Source organism: Camelina sativa, chromosome 5, assembly GCF_030686135.1.
Source record: "Camelina sativa cultivar CO46 ecotype springtype chromosome 5, ASM3068613v1".
Lineage (NCBI taxonomy): Eukaryota > Viridiplantae > Streptophyta > Magnoliopsida > Brassicales > Brassicaceae > Camelina > Camelina sativa.
The window spans coordinates 16434424-16452473 of NC_141884.1; the positions used below are offsets into that span (position 1 = coordinate 16434424).

Sequence of the window (18050 nt, forward strand, 5' to 3'; positions counted from 1 at the left end):
GAAAACGAAAGATATAGTCGATTCATGTCATGGCTGAGTTATAGTGAGTTATGACTGAGTTATCGAAAGAAACAATATGAAAACAAACGACTGATATTTATACGACTGATTATATGGCTGAGTTATATTTTATGACGGCTGAGTTATCGTGATACAGGACGAAATGTCTCGTCGATTCGATGCGAAAACTTGTGCCCAACTTGCTTACATCGCGAACATGCGTGTTGCTTCCTAGGGCGTTTAATCCTACGCTTCTTTGGCCTTCCTGGCTGGTTCACAACAATCGGAGGCAAGCACTTCTGATATCCACAACTTCAGGAGCAGGGAATGTAACATCTGGAGGCATGATTGAACCAGCCCATCCGTTAACCAAATCTACACTCCTAAATTTCGGATCGCACATGGATATACGAGACACATCCATATGCTCTGCAGCTGCGATTGCATGGATGCATGGTATTTTCTCGTGGTCGAAACGACGGCATGTGCAACTTTTTATTTCTAAATTTACAACATGCAAAGATGATCAATATTTCACTTGCACGTGTACAGCATCAATCGTTTGTACCTCCATAAGTCTTGCTGCGGTGACACGGTCCTATTAAGAAAAAACGTTTTAGGCTGAGTTATGAAAACAATTACGGCTGAGTTATTGAAACAACAATGGCTTAGTTATGAAAACTATAATGGTAATGGCTGAGATAAGGAAACAATAATGGCTGAGATATTGTAACTGTTATGACTGAGTTATCAACATTGAAGACTGACTTATGTAAACTTACATGTAACAGTTTCTCAACACCTCGAGTGAGCGTTGTTAGCTGCGATTTTGCATCCTCTCTCCGTTCAGAAAACCATCTGGTCATCATATCCCGTATCGATTCTAGAAGTCGAACTATGGGAAGACTTCTAGCATTCAACAGTGTATTGTTCATTGATTCTGCAATATTCGTTGTCATTAATTTGTACCTTTCACCCGGGAAATGAACACGCGCCCACATTCGGACACCAGCTCGTTGGAGGTATCCATGTAGTTCGGGATGACGTGCTTCAATCTCATTGAAAGCCTCATTAAAATCAGTTAGCCTAAAACTCTTTGCCGCTTTTTTCACCAGAGGGAACAAATGTTTTCCTTTGAACTTCACCAAGATGTTCTTATACAAATGGTAAGTGCAAATTCCACGCGAAGCCAACGGATACACTTGACCAATCGCTTTCCCTATTGACTTATGTCTTTCAGAGATTATCGCAAGATCCTTTTCGTCTGGAATGGCAACTTTGAGTTGTGTAAAGAACCAATGCCAAGACTCATCATTTTCAGTGTCAACAACAGCGAAAGCAAATGGGAAAATTTGAAAGTTACCATCCTGAGCTAGGGCTGTTAGAAGCGTCCATTTGTAACTACCATGGAGAAACGTTCCGTCGACAACAACAACTTTGCGCATGAAAGCAAACCCAGCAATACTCGCACCAAAAGCAATAAAAACATATTTGAATCTATCTTCATCACCTATTTGAAGACGCGTGACTGTACCCAGATTTTCCCTTCTTAACTTGTATATGTAAGAAGGCAACTAGCTAAAACTTTCCTCAGGAGTTCCCTGATCGATCTGCCTTGCATTCAGCAGCGTTCGATATGCCTTCCAATAACCCATCTGTTGACACCAAAAAATTAATAAATCAGCCAAAATATATATATAACTCAGCCGATACATTTGAATAAGTCAGCCGTAAATAATCAATAAATGAGCCGTAAAATGTAAATAACTCAGCCTATACATAACTATAACTCAGCCATTATTATCAATAAGTCAGTCGAAACATAGTAATTACCTTTAGACTAAATTGCTTATGGAAAATGACTCCGACACTTTTAGGTTTAACATCCGGACCAAGATCACCAAAATAGTCCCTGTCAAGACCTGCCAATACATCCGTTGTTGATTGGCGGCATCTAGTAGAACGTTCCGTCACAGAACATGTGTGTTCCGAATCATAGACACGAACATGAAAATCCGGGTCATCCCCTTGTACAGATGCACGAACTCTCCAAAGACTCTCCGAATCGTATACACGAACACCTAAAAACCACTTGTCTCCGATTTGAGGTTGGTACATTAAAATCAAATCCATCCCTAACCGAAATAAGTTTCACGTGATTCCTGAACTGCTTTTTGCTACTGTATCGTTGTCCTACAGCAATTTTTAGCGTTGACACCTCTAACCTAATAGCCTCCGGATTCATCTTCGATCCGGCAAAGTTGTCATCTTTATGAGCTTTCTTCTGAGGAGGCGGAGTAGGTGGGTCTTCCACTTTACTTTGAGGCTCGCCCAATACAGAAAACTACTCGTCATCAGATGACTCACCATCGGTGATGTGACCTAGAGACGCGGTCACGGTACGGTCGCGGCACGGATGCGGCTGGAGCTCTCGGTCTCGAACGATGGAACTTTCCTTCACAAAGGCTTTTGGCTTCGGATCTATGCGAGAATCAAACAAGGGAAACAGAGTTTGAAGCGATTCAAACGAGCCGTTTGGGAATACGGTCGATCGGGTGGAACGGATGCGGAATCGAAAAACGGTCGGTTGCGATGGAAGCGACAATGGGGACATGTTGAAATGGTTCGATGGAGAAATCGAGAACTTGTGGAAGGAACTCAAGGTTGCGAAGGGGAAATGATGGAAACGAAGCGAGGGGAAACGTGATTGGATCGAGTGACGACACAAGAGAGCTGGTTCTTCTCTTGATACGGTCGCTAACAAGATCAAATCCGGTTCGAGTCTTGCTAGGGTTCTCTCACTTAGACAATCCCGGATTGAGCTAATGAGAGGATGGAGACTGATATAATCATGGCTAGCAAGGAGTCAGAAGCTGCAGAGGGACCGGAGATTGTGGGAAGGATCACTCGCTCAAGAGCTAAGGAGATGGCTAAGGAAGCTCATTCACTCATAGCTGACGGGTCATTCAACCTACCGAGGATCCAGGTCTTTAACATCTCCACCTTGAAGACTTCACCCGGTAATGATAACTAGATAACTTAGGTGTGAAGTTTGTACTCTTTTTCCCATAGCTGAGTTTTGTCCCACTGGGTTTTCTTGGCATGGTTTTTAATGAGGCAAATGGATCACTACGTCGAGTTATCTAGAAGTCATTGCCAATGGGAAATAAAGTACAAGTCCCCAGACTTCAGTATTGTGTCACCAGACTTCAGACTTTAGTCACCAGACTTCAGACTTTAGACTTCAGACTTTAGTCACCAGACTTCAGACTTTAGTCACCAGACTTCAGAATTAAGTCACCAGACTTCAGTATTAAGTCGCCAGACTTCAGTACCTGATGTTTTGCTGTTTTTCTTGTTTTCCTTAAAACGTCTTGTTGTTTTATTTTGAACTTCCTGTTGTTTGGAGTGTCGAGCCTAGGGTTGATTATAAAGCCCCATAGCCACGCCTCCTTGTTCTTTAGCGAAGAAGTATGTTGTAAACACGTTTGTGAACTTTCTTCTCTCAATCCGATATCTTGAATGCGTTCTTGATTTCTGAGTTTCTATACACGTTGTGAATTAAGAAACTCTTCTACCTGTTCGAATCCATCTCATCATTCAAACACTTCTCACCATTGATTCATTGTTACTTTGTTCGATCATTACTTATATTCATTCACCAATCTCACTCGATCATCATCACCACCGAATCCACATCGCCTGTCACCTACCATCAGCCTTCATCAGAGTTTCTTTCCTAGGGAGATCCTATCATGTGGTATCAGAGCCAACTCTGTGCCAAGGCTAAGCGATTCTAAAACCCTAATCTCGTTTTTGTTGCTTAAAATTCGTTTGTTTAGTTTTAGGGTTTGTTTTTGTTGGTTCGTTAGAGTCTAGAACGAGTTCTAGGATTTAGTTTCAGTGTTGTTTTGAAATTTGATTGCACTAGGATTTAGTTTCTGTCGAGTCCTTTTCGTATAGGGTTTGTTATGGTTAAATTTTCTTGTGGTATTGTTCGACATTAGGTCTGCAAATCGTGTTTTCTTGTTTAAAATTCAGAGTCTTAGAGTTTATTTTCGTTTTTCTCATTCAAAGAACAAGTTTACTGCGAGTTTCCTCTTTAATTTGCAGGTACAATGGAGCTTTCTCCAGAAGCTATGGAAGCTTTGAACCAAGCCATGTCTAAGCAAATAGCAGAAGCAAACAAGTTAATGTCTACTCAGTTTCAGCAACAGATGGAGCAGCTCAGTAACAAGTTTGAGAAACAGTTCAAGGACATAGCTCACGCATCTAGTGCTTCAGAACAGAGTTCTACAGAACCGCCTAGTCCTAATGAAGCCCTTCGTTTAGCTAAAGGAAAGGCTCACTTAGGAACCTCTTCCAAGCATACACGGATTAGAACAGCTAAGTCACCTACTGGGGGAAGAGAGACTTGTTTCAATCAGAGGAGAAGCACTCAGGGTACAGAGAGAGAGCAACGCAGAACCGGCAGGGAACATATACGCCCACGACGAGCTGAACAAGTAGCTGGGCATCGAATCTACATTGAGTCAGATAGAGAGTATTCTGAAGAAGAAGAAGTTTCAGATCATAGTCAAGAGACAATGAGGAGAAACCGAAACAGAGATCATGGCAGGGATTATGATCCATTGAGGCAGCAGCTGAAGCACCCTAAAATTCAGTATCCTTCTTTCCATGGAACCAATGATCCAGAAACTTATCTAGACTGGGAAAGGAAGATGGAGTCCAACTTTCAGGTTCAAGGTACTTTTGAGTTGAACAAGGTGAAGATAGCCATATCCGAATTCAATGGCTATGCTTTGTTGTGGTGGGAGCAGTTGGGACTTACTAGACATCGACAGAGAGAGCTTGCTATCACGACATGGGAACAGTTAGTCACGCAGATGAGAAAGAAGTTTGTTCCTACACACTACCAGCGGGAGATCCTTAACAAGCTTAGGCGTCTCATTCAAGGTACCAAGTCTGTTAGAGACTACTATCAAGAGCTGGAAACACTTATGATCAGAGCTGATCTAAGAGAAAGTGAAGACATGGTTATGTCAAGGTTTCTTGGGGGTTTAAACAGAGAGATTCAAGACAAGGTAGAGTTGCAGGACTATGAGGATGTGCAAGAAATGGTACATAAGGCAGAGCTGATTGAATCGCAGATCAAGAGAAAGGGAGTAAGGTCTACTTTTACGCCTAACATCTCCAAGCCAAGAGAGTTCAGTAAACCCGCCTTCACCAAGGACAGCAAACCTGCGACAGCTACAGTCAAAGAGGAGGTTAAGATTGATTTCAAGCCCAAGAGTAGCACTTCTACAAGTCATATCAGGTGTTTCAAATGCCAAGGAATGGGACATTATTCTAGAGACTGTCCTAACAAGAAGATGTTTCTTCTTCAAGAAAGAGGAGAGATTGTGCCAGTAGACAGTTCAGAGAGTGAACCAGAGTCAGATTTCGGTGAAGAAGGTGAACCAGCAGTAATGGGAGAGATGTTGGTAGCGCGCAGAGCTTTAAGTGTTCAGATTCATCCAGATGATAGAGGACAGCGTGAGAACCTATTTCACACACGGTGTATGGTTCAAGACAAGGTCTGCACCTTGATCGTTGATGGTGGGAGCTGTACTAATGCAGCTAGTGAAGAGATGGTACATAAGCTTAATCTCAAGACCACTTCACATCTGAGACCTTACCAGCTGCAGTGGTTGAACAACAAGGGAGCTTTGACAGTTTCGCAGCAAGTGATGGTGAAACTAACAATTGGGAAGTATGAGGATGAGCTGCTATGTGATGTGATTCCAATGAAATCAAGTCATATTCTTTTGGGAAGACCATGGCAGTTCGACAGAAAAGTGTTTCATGATGGTTACACCAACAAGCAGTTATTTGAGTTCAAAGGACGCAAGGTCACTCTTCTACCACTTACACCCAGCGAGATTTACAAGGATCAGCTTCACATGAACCGCAAAGATACAGAGAAAGTGTCTCACAGCTTGTACATCAATCATAGCGAGTTCAACAAGCTATTTGATCCAGAGATGACCACATTCATGTTTGTGTATAAGGAGACACTCACCAGTACTAAGTCAGTAGAAGAGCTTCCACGCGAGATGACAGAGATTATAGAGGAGTACAAGGATGTGTTTCCAGAAGAAATACCTCCAGGCTTACCTCCAATCCGTGGGATAGAGCATCAGATTGATTTGGTACCAGGTTCAGCTCTACCGAACAGACCAGCTTACATAACTAATCCAGTAGAAACTAAAGAGCTTCAGAAGCAAGTAGAGGAGCTGATGAGCAAGGGACACATCAGAGAGAGTCTTAGTCCATGTGCAGTACCAGTTTTGCTTGTACCTAAGAAAGATGGTTCATGGAGGATGTGTGTTGACTGCCGAGCTATTAACAACATTACAGTGAAGTACAGACACCCAATTCCGAGATTAGATGACATGTTGGATGAGTTATGTGGATCAACAGTATTCTCAAAGATAGATTTGAAGAGTGGGTATCATCAGATCAGAATGAAGGAAGGAGATGAATGGAAAACAGCTTTCAAGACCAAGCAAGGGCTCTACGAATGGCTAGTCATGCCGTTTGGTCTCACCAATGCTCCTAGCACCTTCATGCGACTAATGAATCATGCTCTCAGACCGTTCATAGGCATCTTTGTGGTTGTGTATTTCGACGACATACTCATCTACAGTAAAGGTCTAGAAGAACACTTAGAACACATCCGCCAAGTTCTAAATGTTCTTCGTTCTCAATCCCTCTTTGCTAATTTTTCTAAATGTTCATTTTGTACTACTGAGGTTGTTTTTCTAGGTTTTGTTGTCAGTGCAGAAGGAGTTAGAGTGGACGATGAGAAGGTCAAGGCTATCAAGGAGTGGCCAACACCCAAAAACGTGGCAGAAGTCAGGAGCTTTCATGGACTAGCAGGCTTCTACAGGCGATTTGTGCAAGACTTCAGTACTATTGCCGCGCCACTTACAGAAGTTGTCAAGAAGGATGTAGGATTCAGATGGGAGGAAGCACAAGAGAAGGCGTTTTCCACCTTAAAAGAGAAGCTTATCTCTGCCCCTATTCTCTTACTTCCTGATTTTATGAAAACTTTTGAGATTGAATGTGATGCTTCCGGAGTGGGTATAGGTGCTGTTTTGATGCAGGATAGGAAGCCAATAGCTTACTTCAGTGAGAAGCTAGGAGGATCGATATTGAACTATCCTACATATGACAAGGAGCTGTATGCTTTGGTTAGAGCTCTTCAAACGTGGCAGCATTACCTGTGGCCTAAAGAATTCGTTATTCACACTGATCATGAGTCCCTGAAGCATCTCAAGGGACAACAGAAGCTCAACAAGAGACATGCCAGATGGATGGAGTTCATAGAGACTTTTCCCTACACGGTTAAGTACAAGAAAGGTAAAGATAATGTAGTTGCAGATGCATTATCCAGGAGGTACACTCTCATTTCTACTTTGTCTTCTAAGCTTGAAGGTTTTGATGAAATAGTAGAAATGTATGAGACTGACATCGATTTTGCTGAGAGCTATGGCAAATGCCATAAGTTTGCTTTTGAGAACTATTATAGGCAGGATGGATATCTGTTCTTTAAAGACCGATTGTGCATACCAAGAGGATCCATGAGGGAGCTGCTGATCAGAGAAGCTCACGGAGGTGGACTAGCTGGACATTTCGGAGTGTCAAAGACTCTACTTGGACTGCAAGAACACTTCTATTGGCCTCAAATGAAGAAAGACGTTGAGAAGGTTTGTTCTAGGTGCCATATATGCAAAATGGCGAAGGGTAAGGTACAGCCTCACGGCTTGTACACTCCTCTACCGATTCCTTCTCAACCTTGGACTCATATTTCTATGGATTTTGTTCTTGGCTTACCTCGAACCAGAAATGGTAGAGATTCTATTTTTGTTGTGGTTGACAGGTTTAGCAAGATGGCTCACTTCATTGCAAGTCACCAGACGGATGATGATGTTATTGTAGCTAACTTGTTTTTCAGGGAAGTAGTACGCCTACATGGAATGCCTCAAGTAATTGTTTCAGACCGAGATACCAAGTTTCTAGGGCACTTCTGGAGGACGTTATGGGCTAAACTAGGAACCAAGCTTTCATTCTCAACCACATGTCACCCGCAAACAGATGGACAAACCGAAGTGGTGAACAGGACGCTATCTACACTGCTTAGGACCTTAGTGAGAAGCAATCTCAAATCATGGGAAGAGTGTCTACCACATGTTGAGTTCGCATACAATCACGCTAAGCATTCTGCTACCCTATTTTCTCCTTTTGAAATTGTTTATGGGTTTAATCCACAATCACCTCTAGACTTGATTCCTTTACCTTTAAGTGTGAAGTGTAGCTTTGATGGCAAAGAAAAGGCTGAACAGGTGAGGAGGATACATGCTAAAGCTAAGGAGAACATAGAGAAAAGAACCAAGCAGTATGAGAAACATGCGAACAAGGGCAGAAAGGAGCTCATTTTCGAAGAAGGAGACTTGGTGTGGATTCATTTACGCAAGGATAGGTTCCCAGAAGAGAGGAAAAGCAAGCTTCTACCGCGAGCTGATGGACCATTTGAAGTCATCAAGAAGATCAACAACAATGCCTACGAGATTGATCTTCAAGGTAAGTATAAGATATCTTCCACATTCAATGTTTCTGACTTGCTTCCTTATTATGCAGATTCCGATTTGAGGACAAATCCTTTTGAAGAGGGGGAGGATGATATGATCATGGCTAGCAAGGAGTCAGAAGCTGCAGAGGGACCGGAGATTGTGGGAAGGATCACTCGCTCAAGAGCTAAGGAGATGGCTAAGGAAGCTCATTCACTCATAGCTGACGGGTCATTCAACCTACCGAGGATCCAGATCTTTAACATCTCCACCTTGAAGACTTCACCCGGTAATGATAACTAGATAACTTAGGTGTGAAGTTTGTACTCTTTTTCCCATAGCTGAGTTTTGTCCCACTGGGTTTTCTTGGCATGGTTTTTAATGAGGCAAATGGATCACTACGTCGAGTTATCTAGAAGTCATTGCCAATGGGAAATAAAGTACAAGTCCCCAGACTTCAGTATTGTGTCACCAGACTTCAGACTTTAGTCACCAGACTTCAGACTTTAGACTTCAGACTTTAGTCACCAGACTTCAGACTTTAGTCACCAGACTTCAGAATTAAGTCACCAGACTTCAGTATTAAGTCGCCAGACTTCAGTACCTGATGTTTTGCTGTTTTTCTTGTTTTCCTTAAAACGTCTTGTTGTTTTATTTTGAACTTCCTGTTGTTTGGAGTGTCGAGCCTAGGGTTGATTATAAAGCCCCATAGCCACGCCTCCTTGTTCTTTAGCGAAGAAGTATGTTGTAAACACGTTTGTGAACTTTCTTCTCTCAATCCGATATCTTGAATGCGTTCTTGATTTCTGAGTTTCTATACACGTTGTGAATTAAGAAACTCTTCTACCTGTTCGAATCCATCTCATCATTCAAACACTTCTCACCATTGATTCATTGTTACTTTGTTCGATCATTACTTATATTCATTCACCAATCTCACTCGATCATCATCACCACCGAATCCACATCGCCTGTCACCTACCATCAGCCTTCATCAGAGTTTCTTTCCTAGGGAGATCCTATCAGAGACAAGTCAAGAATCTCTCTTGAGAAAAGTTTTTATTTTCATTCAAGTCTAAAGGAGGAACAAGGGCTAAGAGGAGTTTAAACAGTTAGGTTTAGGTAGGGGCTTAAGGACACGCGGATTCATCTTGATCCGCACATCGTCCTTTGACGTATTCCATTTTCAATGAGAACACGTCGCCACCTTTTGACTAACACGCTAGCCACAAACTCTCTCAACGCTCATAAGTAAAAGCATCACGAGAGGTATATTCCCCAATGTTCAAATTTAAACCAAAAAGATAAGAGGGAAAAGAGATAACCGCCTTGGCCTTGCGCGTGAAGCAACTTAGCCTTTAGGCGTTGTGCACCAAGCTCCATGCCTCGTTAAAATCTCTCCGGTAAACCCATTGGGAAAAACCCGGAGTAGGGAAAAGAGTACACTTCCTTGCTTTTGCGACTTTGGTGTCTTCACTCTTGGGTAAGAGTGAAGACCGATCGGACCGAGTCTTCCAGTTCTTCTTGGGACGTTGTTCGAGGAGCAACTAATCGTGCGAGGAGCTGTTCCGGGGTTGATGATGTTTTGGCCGCTTCGTAGACTTGCGCCGTGGCTTCCTCTAACGCGTGTTGGCTCCAAGCTTTGTTCAGGGTTGGCGGTTCTAAGTCGTCTTTGGCGTTGTGGCCGGTGCTCTTTGGGCTCGCTGTGACTCCGCTGAGTTCCTTTGAAACTTTGGCCGCGTTTGTATTAGGCATTTTGTCCGTGGCTGGTGTGTCCTTGTTCGGCGTCTCAGGGCTGCTTCGCGCGTCTCGGTGGTCTTGGCTAGGCTCCGTTCCCACGATCACATCATTCCTTCCCCCTTGAAAAGATTTTGTCCTCAAAATGTTGCCGACTTCACCTAGGGGTTCAGATTGATAAGCATGATCGCTGAACTCCTTGACGACTTGAAGTGGATCGTCTTCGCGCCGAATGACTAGGCCTCCTTTCCTCGGTTGGAACCACTCAGGCCTTAAGCGTGTCTTAACCCAGTTGCTTGACTTGGAGAACAAACTCGCCAGTCGCGTATCGCCATGATTCTTGTCGCAGGGTGTGTTGTACGTCATCTCCGTTATCCGGCCCTCCACGATTCTCGAATTGTCCAGGAATCGACTATCAATTTTGCGGATCAACTCCGATAGTGCTCCCATAGCGCCTATAAACCTTTCAACCACAACATCTTGAAAACCAGTTAGTAAGACTTGGTTTGAGTCCTTAAGGGACGTTCTAGCAATATAGGGTCGAATTAAGAGGTTCGTTTTACAGCCCGAATCCTTAGATAGCGTTGATTGCATTTCATAGACTTGTGTAGGACTCAAGGGTTTCAAACAAATGCGCATATTGTTATGGACAAAGGAATATTGGTTGGTGTGGCCACAGTGAGTGGTTCTTTTATCAGACTGCCAAGGACGCCCCAATAAGAGGTGGCCAGCCTGCATAGGAATCACATCACATAGGACTTGGTCCTTGTAGGGTCCAACACTAAATGGGACTGTGACCTGTTCCCTAACATGGATCAAAGCCTTATCATTCCACCATTTCAAGCGATAAGGATGAGGGTGGTTTGTTGTCTCTAGAGACAATTTCTTGACAAGGCTAGAACTTGCAACATTGGTGCAAGATCCTCCGTCTATAATCAAGCCATACACTTTTCCACTTACAGTGCACCTAGTGTAGAAGATGTTAGCGCGCTGGTTGGTGTTCTCGTCGGCCTCCGTATTGGTGTTGAGGACGCGTCTGATCATCAAGAGTTCCCCAACCTCTGGCTCAGCTACGGCTACTTCCAGTTCGGCTTCGCCTTTAGCTTTCTCCTCGGTCGCCTCATCTTCAGATTCGATCTCACCGGCTTCGGTAAGGATCATTGTGCAGGCATTTATACATTCTCGCGTGTAGTGTCCTCTCCCTTGACACTTGAAGCAGACTATATCGCGGCTCCGGACATCATTGATGTCACGCTGCGGATCTTGTCGTTCATTGGTGGACGGCTCTCTGGTTTTGAACCGTGAGTCAGCACTGATCGCCTTCGGCTTCTCCGGTAGTCGGTTTGAAGGAGAGGCATTAGGAGTCCAGGTCGAAGCTCCTTGAATGCGAACACGAGGCGCGGAGGCGCTCTTCTTCTTGATTTAGTTCTCTATCTACATGGCGAGGTGCAACAGCTCCTTGAACAATTGATAGGTTGGCGTTCGACCTTGTGTGTGATACGTTCTTGCAACCCGTCCAGGAATTGAGCCATGAGAGACTCCTCAGAATCGTCGACTTGCAATCGATTGTGCAGGTGCTCGAACTCCTCATAATATTCTTCAACCGATCGGTTGCCCTGTGTGAGTCGCTGAAACTTCTTTTGTTGTTCTCGGTGATAGGACGATGGCACGAAACGTCGACGCATCTCGACCTTGAGAACTTCCCAATTGGTGATAGGCCGTTCTCGGTTGCAATGCTGCTCGGCCTCGAGGCGATCCCACCAAGTGAGAGCGTGTTCGATGAACTGAGCCACGGCATTTGGACCTTACGCAAATCCGGATAGGCATGGCACGAATACAAGTGCTCCATGCTGCTCTCCCAGTCGAGGTAAGCTCCAGGGTCGGATTTCCCCGCGAACGTAGGTGCGGTCATCTTGTGGGCTGGTTCGTAATGCCTCGGGCCATCGTCATAATGATCGTCTCGTCGGTGGCTTTGGCTAGGCCTTGGTTCGTAACCCTCCTCGGACTGGTCGCTCTCTGTTTCGTATCGTTGTCGCCTCGCGGGTTGAGGATCTTCCCTAGGAGGGTTCAACAACTCTAGTCGGTTCATGCGCTCGGCCAATTGCTCTATGCCGTTGCGTAAGACTGCGAGAGTGACTCCTATTTCAGGTGGAGGAAGCGAATTTGCTGGATGTTGCTGTTCGGCCATCGTTCGTACGGACCAGTCGTTGGTGACGTGGTTGGTTTGAATTTAAACCTCGCAAACAAAAAACACAATCCAAACGCGTGAGTATCACTCGTCCTAGGACCACACACAAGATAAATCTTATCCACAAAAGGAACTTGCTGACAGCTATGACACACTCAACCTAAGACTAATCAAATAAAGCAAAAGTAAAAGTGCAAAACGACAAAGACTGCTGTATGACCAAATTGAAAACGCGTAAACAAGGATACTCTCCTAACTTTATCAATCTAAAAGCACACAAGCAAGAACACAGACAAACTAAACTATGAACAGGATGAACAATAACGAAGACTATCAACCTAAGCAAACGACTAACAATCCTAAACATGCACTAAATTAAACCAAAAGAACAAACGGATCCTAAGGAACAAAAAGATGCAAGCTTTACTATTAAACAACCAAGATTCAAACTTTAAAAGAAATGGAAAAGTTCTCGAAAGAAACAACCTCGTAAGAGCTTTGAAGCTCTGATACCAAGCTGATGTGACCCGGAGACGCGGTCGCGGTACAGTCGCGGCACGGACGTGGCTTGAGCTCTCGGTCAACTCTTGAACGATGGAACTTTCCTCGACAAAGGCTTTTGGCTTCGGATCTATGCGAGAATCAAATGAGGGAAACGGAGTTTGAAGCGATTCAAACGAGCCATTTGGGAATACGGTCGAGGGGCCACGAACTGGTCCATCAGGTGGAACAGATGCAGAATCGAACGAACGGTCGGTTGCAATGGAAGCGACGATGGAGACGTTTTGAAACGGTTCGATGGAGAACTCGAGAACTTGTGGAAGAGAACTCGAGGTTGCGAAGGGGAAATGAAGGAAACGAAGCAAGGGGAAACGTGAGTGGATCGAGTGACGACACAAGAGGGCTGGTTCTTCTCTCACTTAGACAATCTCGTATTGAGCTAATGAGAGGATGGGGACAAGTCAAGAATCTCTCTTGAGAAAAGTTTTTATTTTCATTCAAGTCTAAAGGAGGAACAAGGGCTAAGAGGAGTTTAAATAGTTAGGTTTAGGTAGGGGCTTAAAGACACGCGGATTCATCTTGATCCGCACATCAACCTTTGACGTGTTCCATTTGCAATGAGAACACGTCGCCACCTTTTGACTAACACGCTAGCCACAAACTCTCTCAACGTTCATAAGTAAAAGCATCACGAGAGGAATATTCCCCAATGTTCAAATTTAAACCAAAAAGATAAGAGGGAAGAGAGATAACCGCCTTGGCCTTGCGCGTGAAGCAACTTAGCCTTTAGGCGTTGTGCACCAAGCTCCATGCCTCGTTAAAACCTCTCCGGTAAACCCATTGGGAAAAACCCGGAGTAGGGAAAAGAGTACACTTCCTTGCTTTGGCGACTTTGGTGTCTTCACTCTTGGGTAAGAGTGAAGACCGATCGGACCGAGTCTTCGAGTTCTTCTTGGGACGTTGTTCAAGGAGCAACTAATCGTACGAGGAGCTGTTCCGGGGTTGATGATGTTTTGGCCGCTTCGTTGACTTGTGCCTTGGCTTCCTCTAATGGGTGTTAGCTCCGAGCTTTGGTCAGGGTTGGCGGTTCTAAGTCATCTTGGGCGTTGTGGCCGGGGCTCCTTTGGCTCGCTGTGACTTGGGTGAGTTCCTTTGAAACTTTGGCCGCGTTTGTATTAGGCGTTTTGTCTGTGGCCGGTGTGTACTGGTTCGGCGTCTCGGGGCCGCTTCGCGCGTCTCGGCGGTCTTGGCTAGGCTCCGTTCCCACGATCACATCAATCGGAGTCGTCGAAAACATTAAATCGGGTTGAAAATTCATCGTCTTCTTTTTCGTTAGATGCTACTTCGACAACTTCTTTTTCGTTTTCTTTGTCAACGATCTTACCATAATCAAAACAAGTGCCTTCAAATCCCCCACCGCACACTTCGTATGTAGATTCTGCTTTCGAGTCTTTGCTTTGCTGAATCATACTTCCTCTAGCTCCAGTAGTTTCTGTAGACTCTTTCGCCGAAAACTCTACACAGAGACGTAGCTGATCGGTTTTCCATAGCCCCAAAAAACATTGCAACTATCGATCATTGGAGACAAAAACTGGTGGAGTATCATGCGCCATATGTTCCATTGCCCTGTTCGAGAACATGTAGCTCAGCTTTAGCTCATGTCTAAACGAGTCCAATCCGTAGTCTTCAATAACAAGCTTCACAAGCTTCTCGTGTGTTGTGCCTCCATCTATCTGCACAACTATACACCCTTTATCGTCGGAGTTAAATACATATCTCTGTGTCTTTATCCAATTACCTGACACAACTAGTACCGGAACTGAATCCATGAAAGATAATGAAGAACAAGGTGGAGAAGAAGTAAAAGAACAAGGTGAAGAAGAAAGTGAAGAAGAAGTAGAAGAACAAGGTGAATAAGAAGGTAAATAGTTCACTTAATAACCAGTTGAAGAACAAGAGTCGAACGACGTTTCGTATTTCCAGAGAAAAAGATGATGACATGGAATGCTGACATGAATGCTACGTCCGACGTGGCAAGTCAGCCATCAAACAATACCATAACTCGGCCTAATTAAAACTCAGCCACAACATGAAAACATTACAGTAATTAAAAAGCAAAAAAAATTGCTGCCAAACTCAGCCGCTTCATCAACTGAAAATATGAAACTCAGCCGTATCGTTTGATAAGTCAGCCGTAACTGAATAGCATTCTAGTAATTAATCTTTTGCAAATAAGTGAGCCGTCAAATGGCTGAGTTGTCAATAATTCAGCCTATCACGGCTAAGTTATTGTTTTTTTACCATAACTAAGCCCTAACAACATCTCATAAGTCAGCCGTTTTTCATAACTCAGCCAGTCGGAAAATGGTAACTCAGCCGTGTCGTAGTGATAACTCAGCCAAAATTTTGACAACTCAGCCGTGTCGTATTGATAACTCAGCCAAAATTTTGAAAACTCAACCATCGGGTGAAAACTCAGCCATAAGGACGGGTGAGTTAGAGCATAACTCAGCCAGATTTTAATAAGTCAGCCGTAACGCTTGGCTGACTTATGAGCATAACTCAGCCAGATTTTCATAAGTCAGCTGTCCGCTCTTACTCAAATGTTTTTCCGATAACTCAGCCACAACATACCTATAACTCAGCCGCAACATACTCTGTAACGCCTTACGGCTGAGTTATGGTTATACGTCAGCGATTTCTGACGTGGCGTCTGACGTGGCAATGACATTTTTATAATAACGTTTTTTTGATAACATAAAACAGGGACACGCTGGGTATTTTGAAAATACCCAAAATATTCTAGTAATAAAAAAGTTTTTGTAGATTCTGGTAATATTACCTAAAATGAATAACATTTGATTAATTCACCCTTTTTTCAATGATTTCCCTATTGAAACCAAGTAAAAAAAATACTAAACCCAGTAGGCCCATTTACTTAAAAAACAAAAAAAAAGACACTGAGGGATCAATACTAACTAAAACGTGGATTATCGGTGGGAAAAAAAAAAAAAAAAGACCAAAACGTAACATCCGGTTAACCGGAATGGGATCCATTTGAGTTGCCATAGAAATTCGAAAATTGATTACAGTGCTCATCGAGAATGGAGACGAAGGAGATAGAGAAGCTGTGCCAGAGGTGCAAACAAAGCTACTCGGATTCTTCAAACGACGCTTCCTCTTGCCGTTTTCATCCTTCCTTCTTCGTTTGTCGTCGCCACGATGACCAGAAAAGGTTATTTCCTAAAATCTGTTTACAATCCTAAACAACAGCTTGATCCCCTACCTTATGAAATGGGTTTTTGAAAACAATCAAGTTTTGTACTGCCACAGATGAGAAATTAGCATGTAGTAATTTGTGTATCCATGGTTTTGGATCTGTTAGCTAATTTAGTGGATTCTGGTAAATTCGTTGTAGCCAAGCCAATAATGGTGAAGTGAGAGCTGATCATTATCTCTCAGTCAGCTTAATGGCTTTTTTTGTTGCATCATTAGGGTCAAAAAGTTCATTATTTTTTTTTCTTTTTCTGGAAACTAGCTCTTGCGCCGCCTTCTTTGCAGATACTTAGCTACTGTTGTTGTATTTGCCTTACCCATTTAATAATACTCTTTAAATCAAGTTTGTTTACCAATTCCTGATCTGCTCTAGTATTATTAGTTCCAAGTTTAGATGAGATAGTCCGAGCTTTTGGCATAATCATGAAGCTGTATAATGATTGCAATCTCTCTTAAACCTTGAATACTTCCTAGGACTGGAGGTGCCTAGTGGCTTACATTTTGTTTTGGGAAATCAAGATATTGTTTATCCTAAGGTTAACGGAACTAGTAAAGAGCGGGTGAAGATAATAAATCTTAGAGGATATTATCTGATTCTCTGTTTCTTGGTCTTTTGTTATTTTACTTACATCCTCGGTTTTTGATGTTCTCTGTTCCACGCGTTTTAGTACCCCCACATAGCAAAAGCTAACTATCGTTTGATGAGCTCTTATTGTTATGTGCAGCAAATGAGTTTATGCCTGATGTTCATGCTTCTTTGTTTTGGCATTCATATTCTCGCTAAGGTGAACTAACTGATTATATTCACTCACAACCATGGCTCCTACGTGGAGAATCCGACTAGAGTATGATGCATCTGTTTGATTACTTTTGTATTTTTACCAAGAGTTTTAGACAAACTAAAACTTGTTTTTTGTCAATAAATGAAGGTATTATGAATTGAAACCAGATGATCCACCATATGCAGCCAAGTTCTACGACTGTTGCGGAGCAGAGGATCCTAATGCACCAGGTTGTGTCACCAGTCCTCACATTTCATATGATGACTAATACATATATAAATGAGCTCTCACGACCCTTTTTTCCTTGAAACATTTTGTAAAAAATCTCACATTTCGTAGCGTTCTTGTGATCTTGCTGCTGGGTACTGTTTTGAGCCACTTCTTGAGTTTTGCACATGGCTACAGCGTAAATTGTTTTATTGCATCTTAGGTGGGTTTTGTGAATAGGGGTGTCTGAATCTTTTGACGTGAGAATTTTCGCGAGGGATTTGGACGATTACAGTCTATTTGGTAGTTAGTACACTAGTAATCTTGTTTTCAGTGAATACTTGTAAAAGAGAATGAAATTTTGAGTTCGCCTGATGGTTTTTTTTTTAACTAGATTGATCTGATCACTGAGGTTTTTTCATTGAATACATTTTCTTTAGTTAACACTGAAAAATTAAAATCTAAATAAGGCATATTTTAAAATATAAATATCTTGTCTTCTAAGGAAAATAGCAAAATCATAAGACAAAAATATTCTACTTGCTAATATCAAAAATAGTTTGATAATAGAGGTAGTTTTGAACCTCTATTTGTCTCTTACTTTATGTATCTTATTATATAAACATTGATGACAAAATTATTCATTAATAAGATCGTGACACGTATCAAATATATTATTCAGATGTTGACAAATATTAATTCTTTATTAACATTTTAAAAAATAAAAATGAAAAAATTCAAAACCTA

General features: G+C 42.7%; 1 protein-coding gene across 2 annotated transcripts; it reads left to right on the forward strand.

Annotated features, from left to right (window-relative positions):
* The first annotated feature begins 16018 nt into the window (after positions 1-16018).
* Positions 16019-17676, forward strand: LOC104787486 (uncharacterized). 2 transcript variants are annotated; one of them, XR_767939.3, is made up of 3 exons: positions 16133-16273; positions 17040-17159; positions 17244-17676. XR_767939.3 is itself a non-coding variant. In XM_019246016.2 (2 exons), exons 1-2 carry the CDS (start codon positions 16143-16145, stop codon positions 17362-17364), a joined length of 252 nt encoding a protein of 83 aa, XP_019101561.1. In that variant the 5' UTR covers positions 16019-16142; the 3' UTR covers positions 17365-17676. The 2 variants fall into 2 exon arrangements, 1 of the variants encoding a protein (XP_019101561.1); XM_019246016.2 differs by lacking the exon at positions 17040-17159 and having other exon boundaries at positions 16019-16273.
* Positions 17677-18050: the final 374 nt, after the last annotated feature.

Coding starts and splice junctions, on each gene's coding strand:
- LOC104787486 (XM_019246016.2), top strand. CDS start 16,143: ATGGAGACGAAGGAGATAGAGAAGCTGTGCCAGAGGTGCAAACAAAGC. Junction 16,274..17,243: donor CGCCACGATGACCAGAAAAG/GTTATTTCCTAA, acceptor CAATAAATGAAG/GTATTATGAATTGAAACCAG.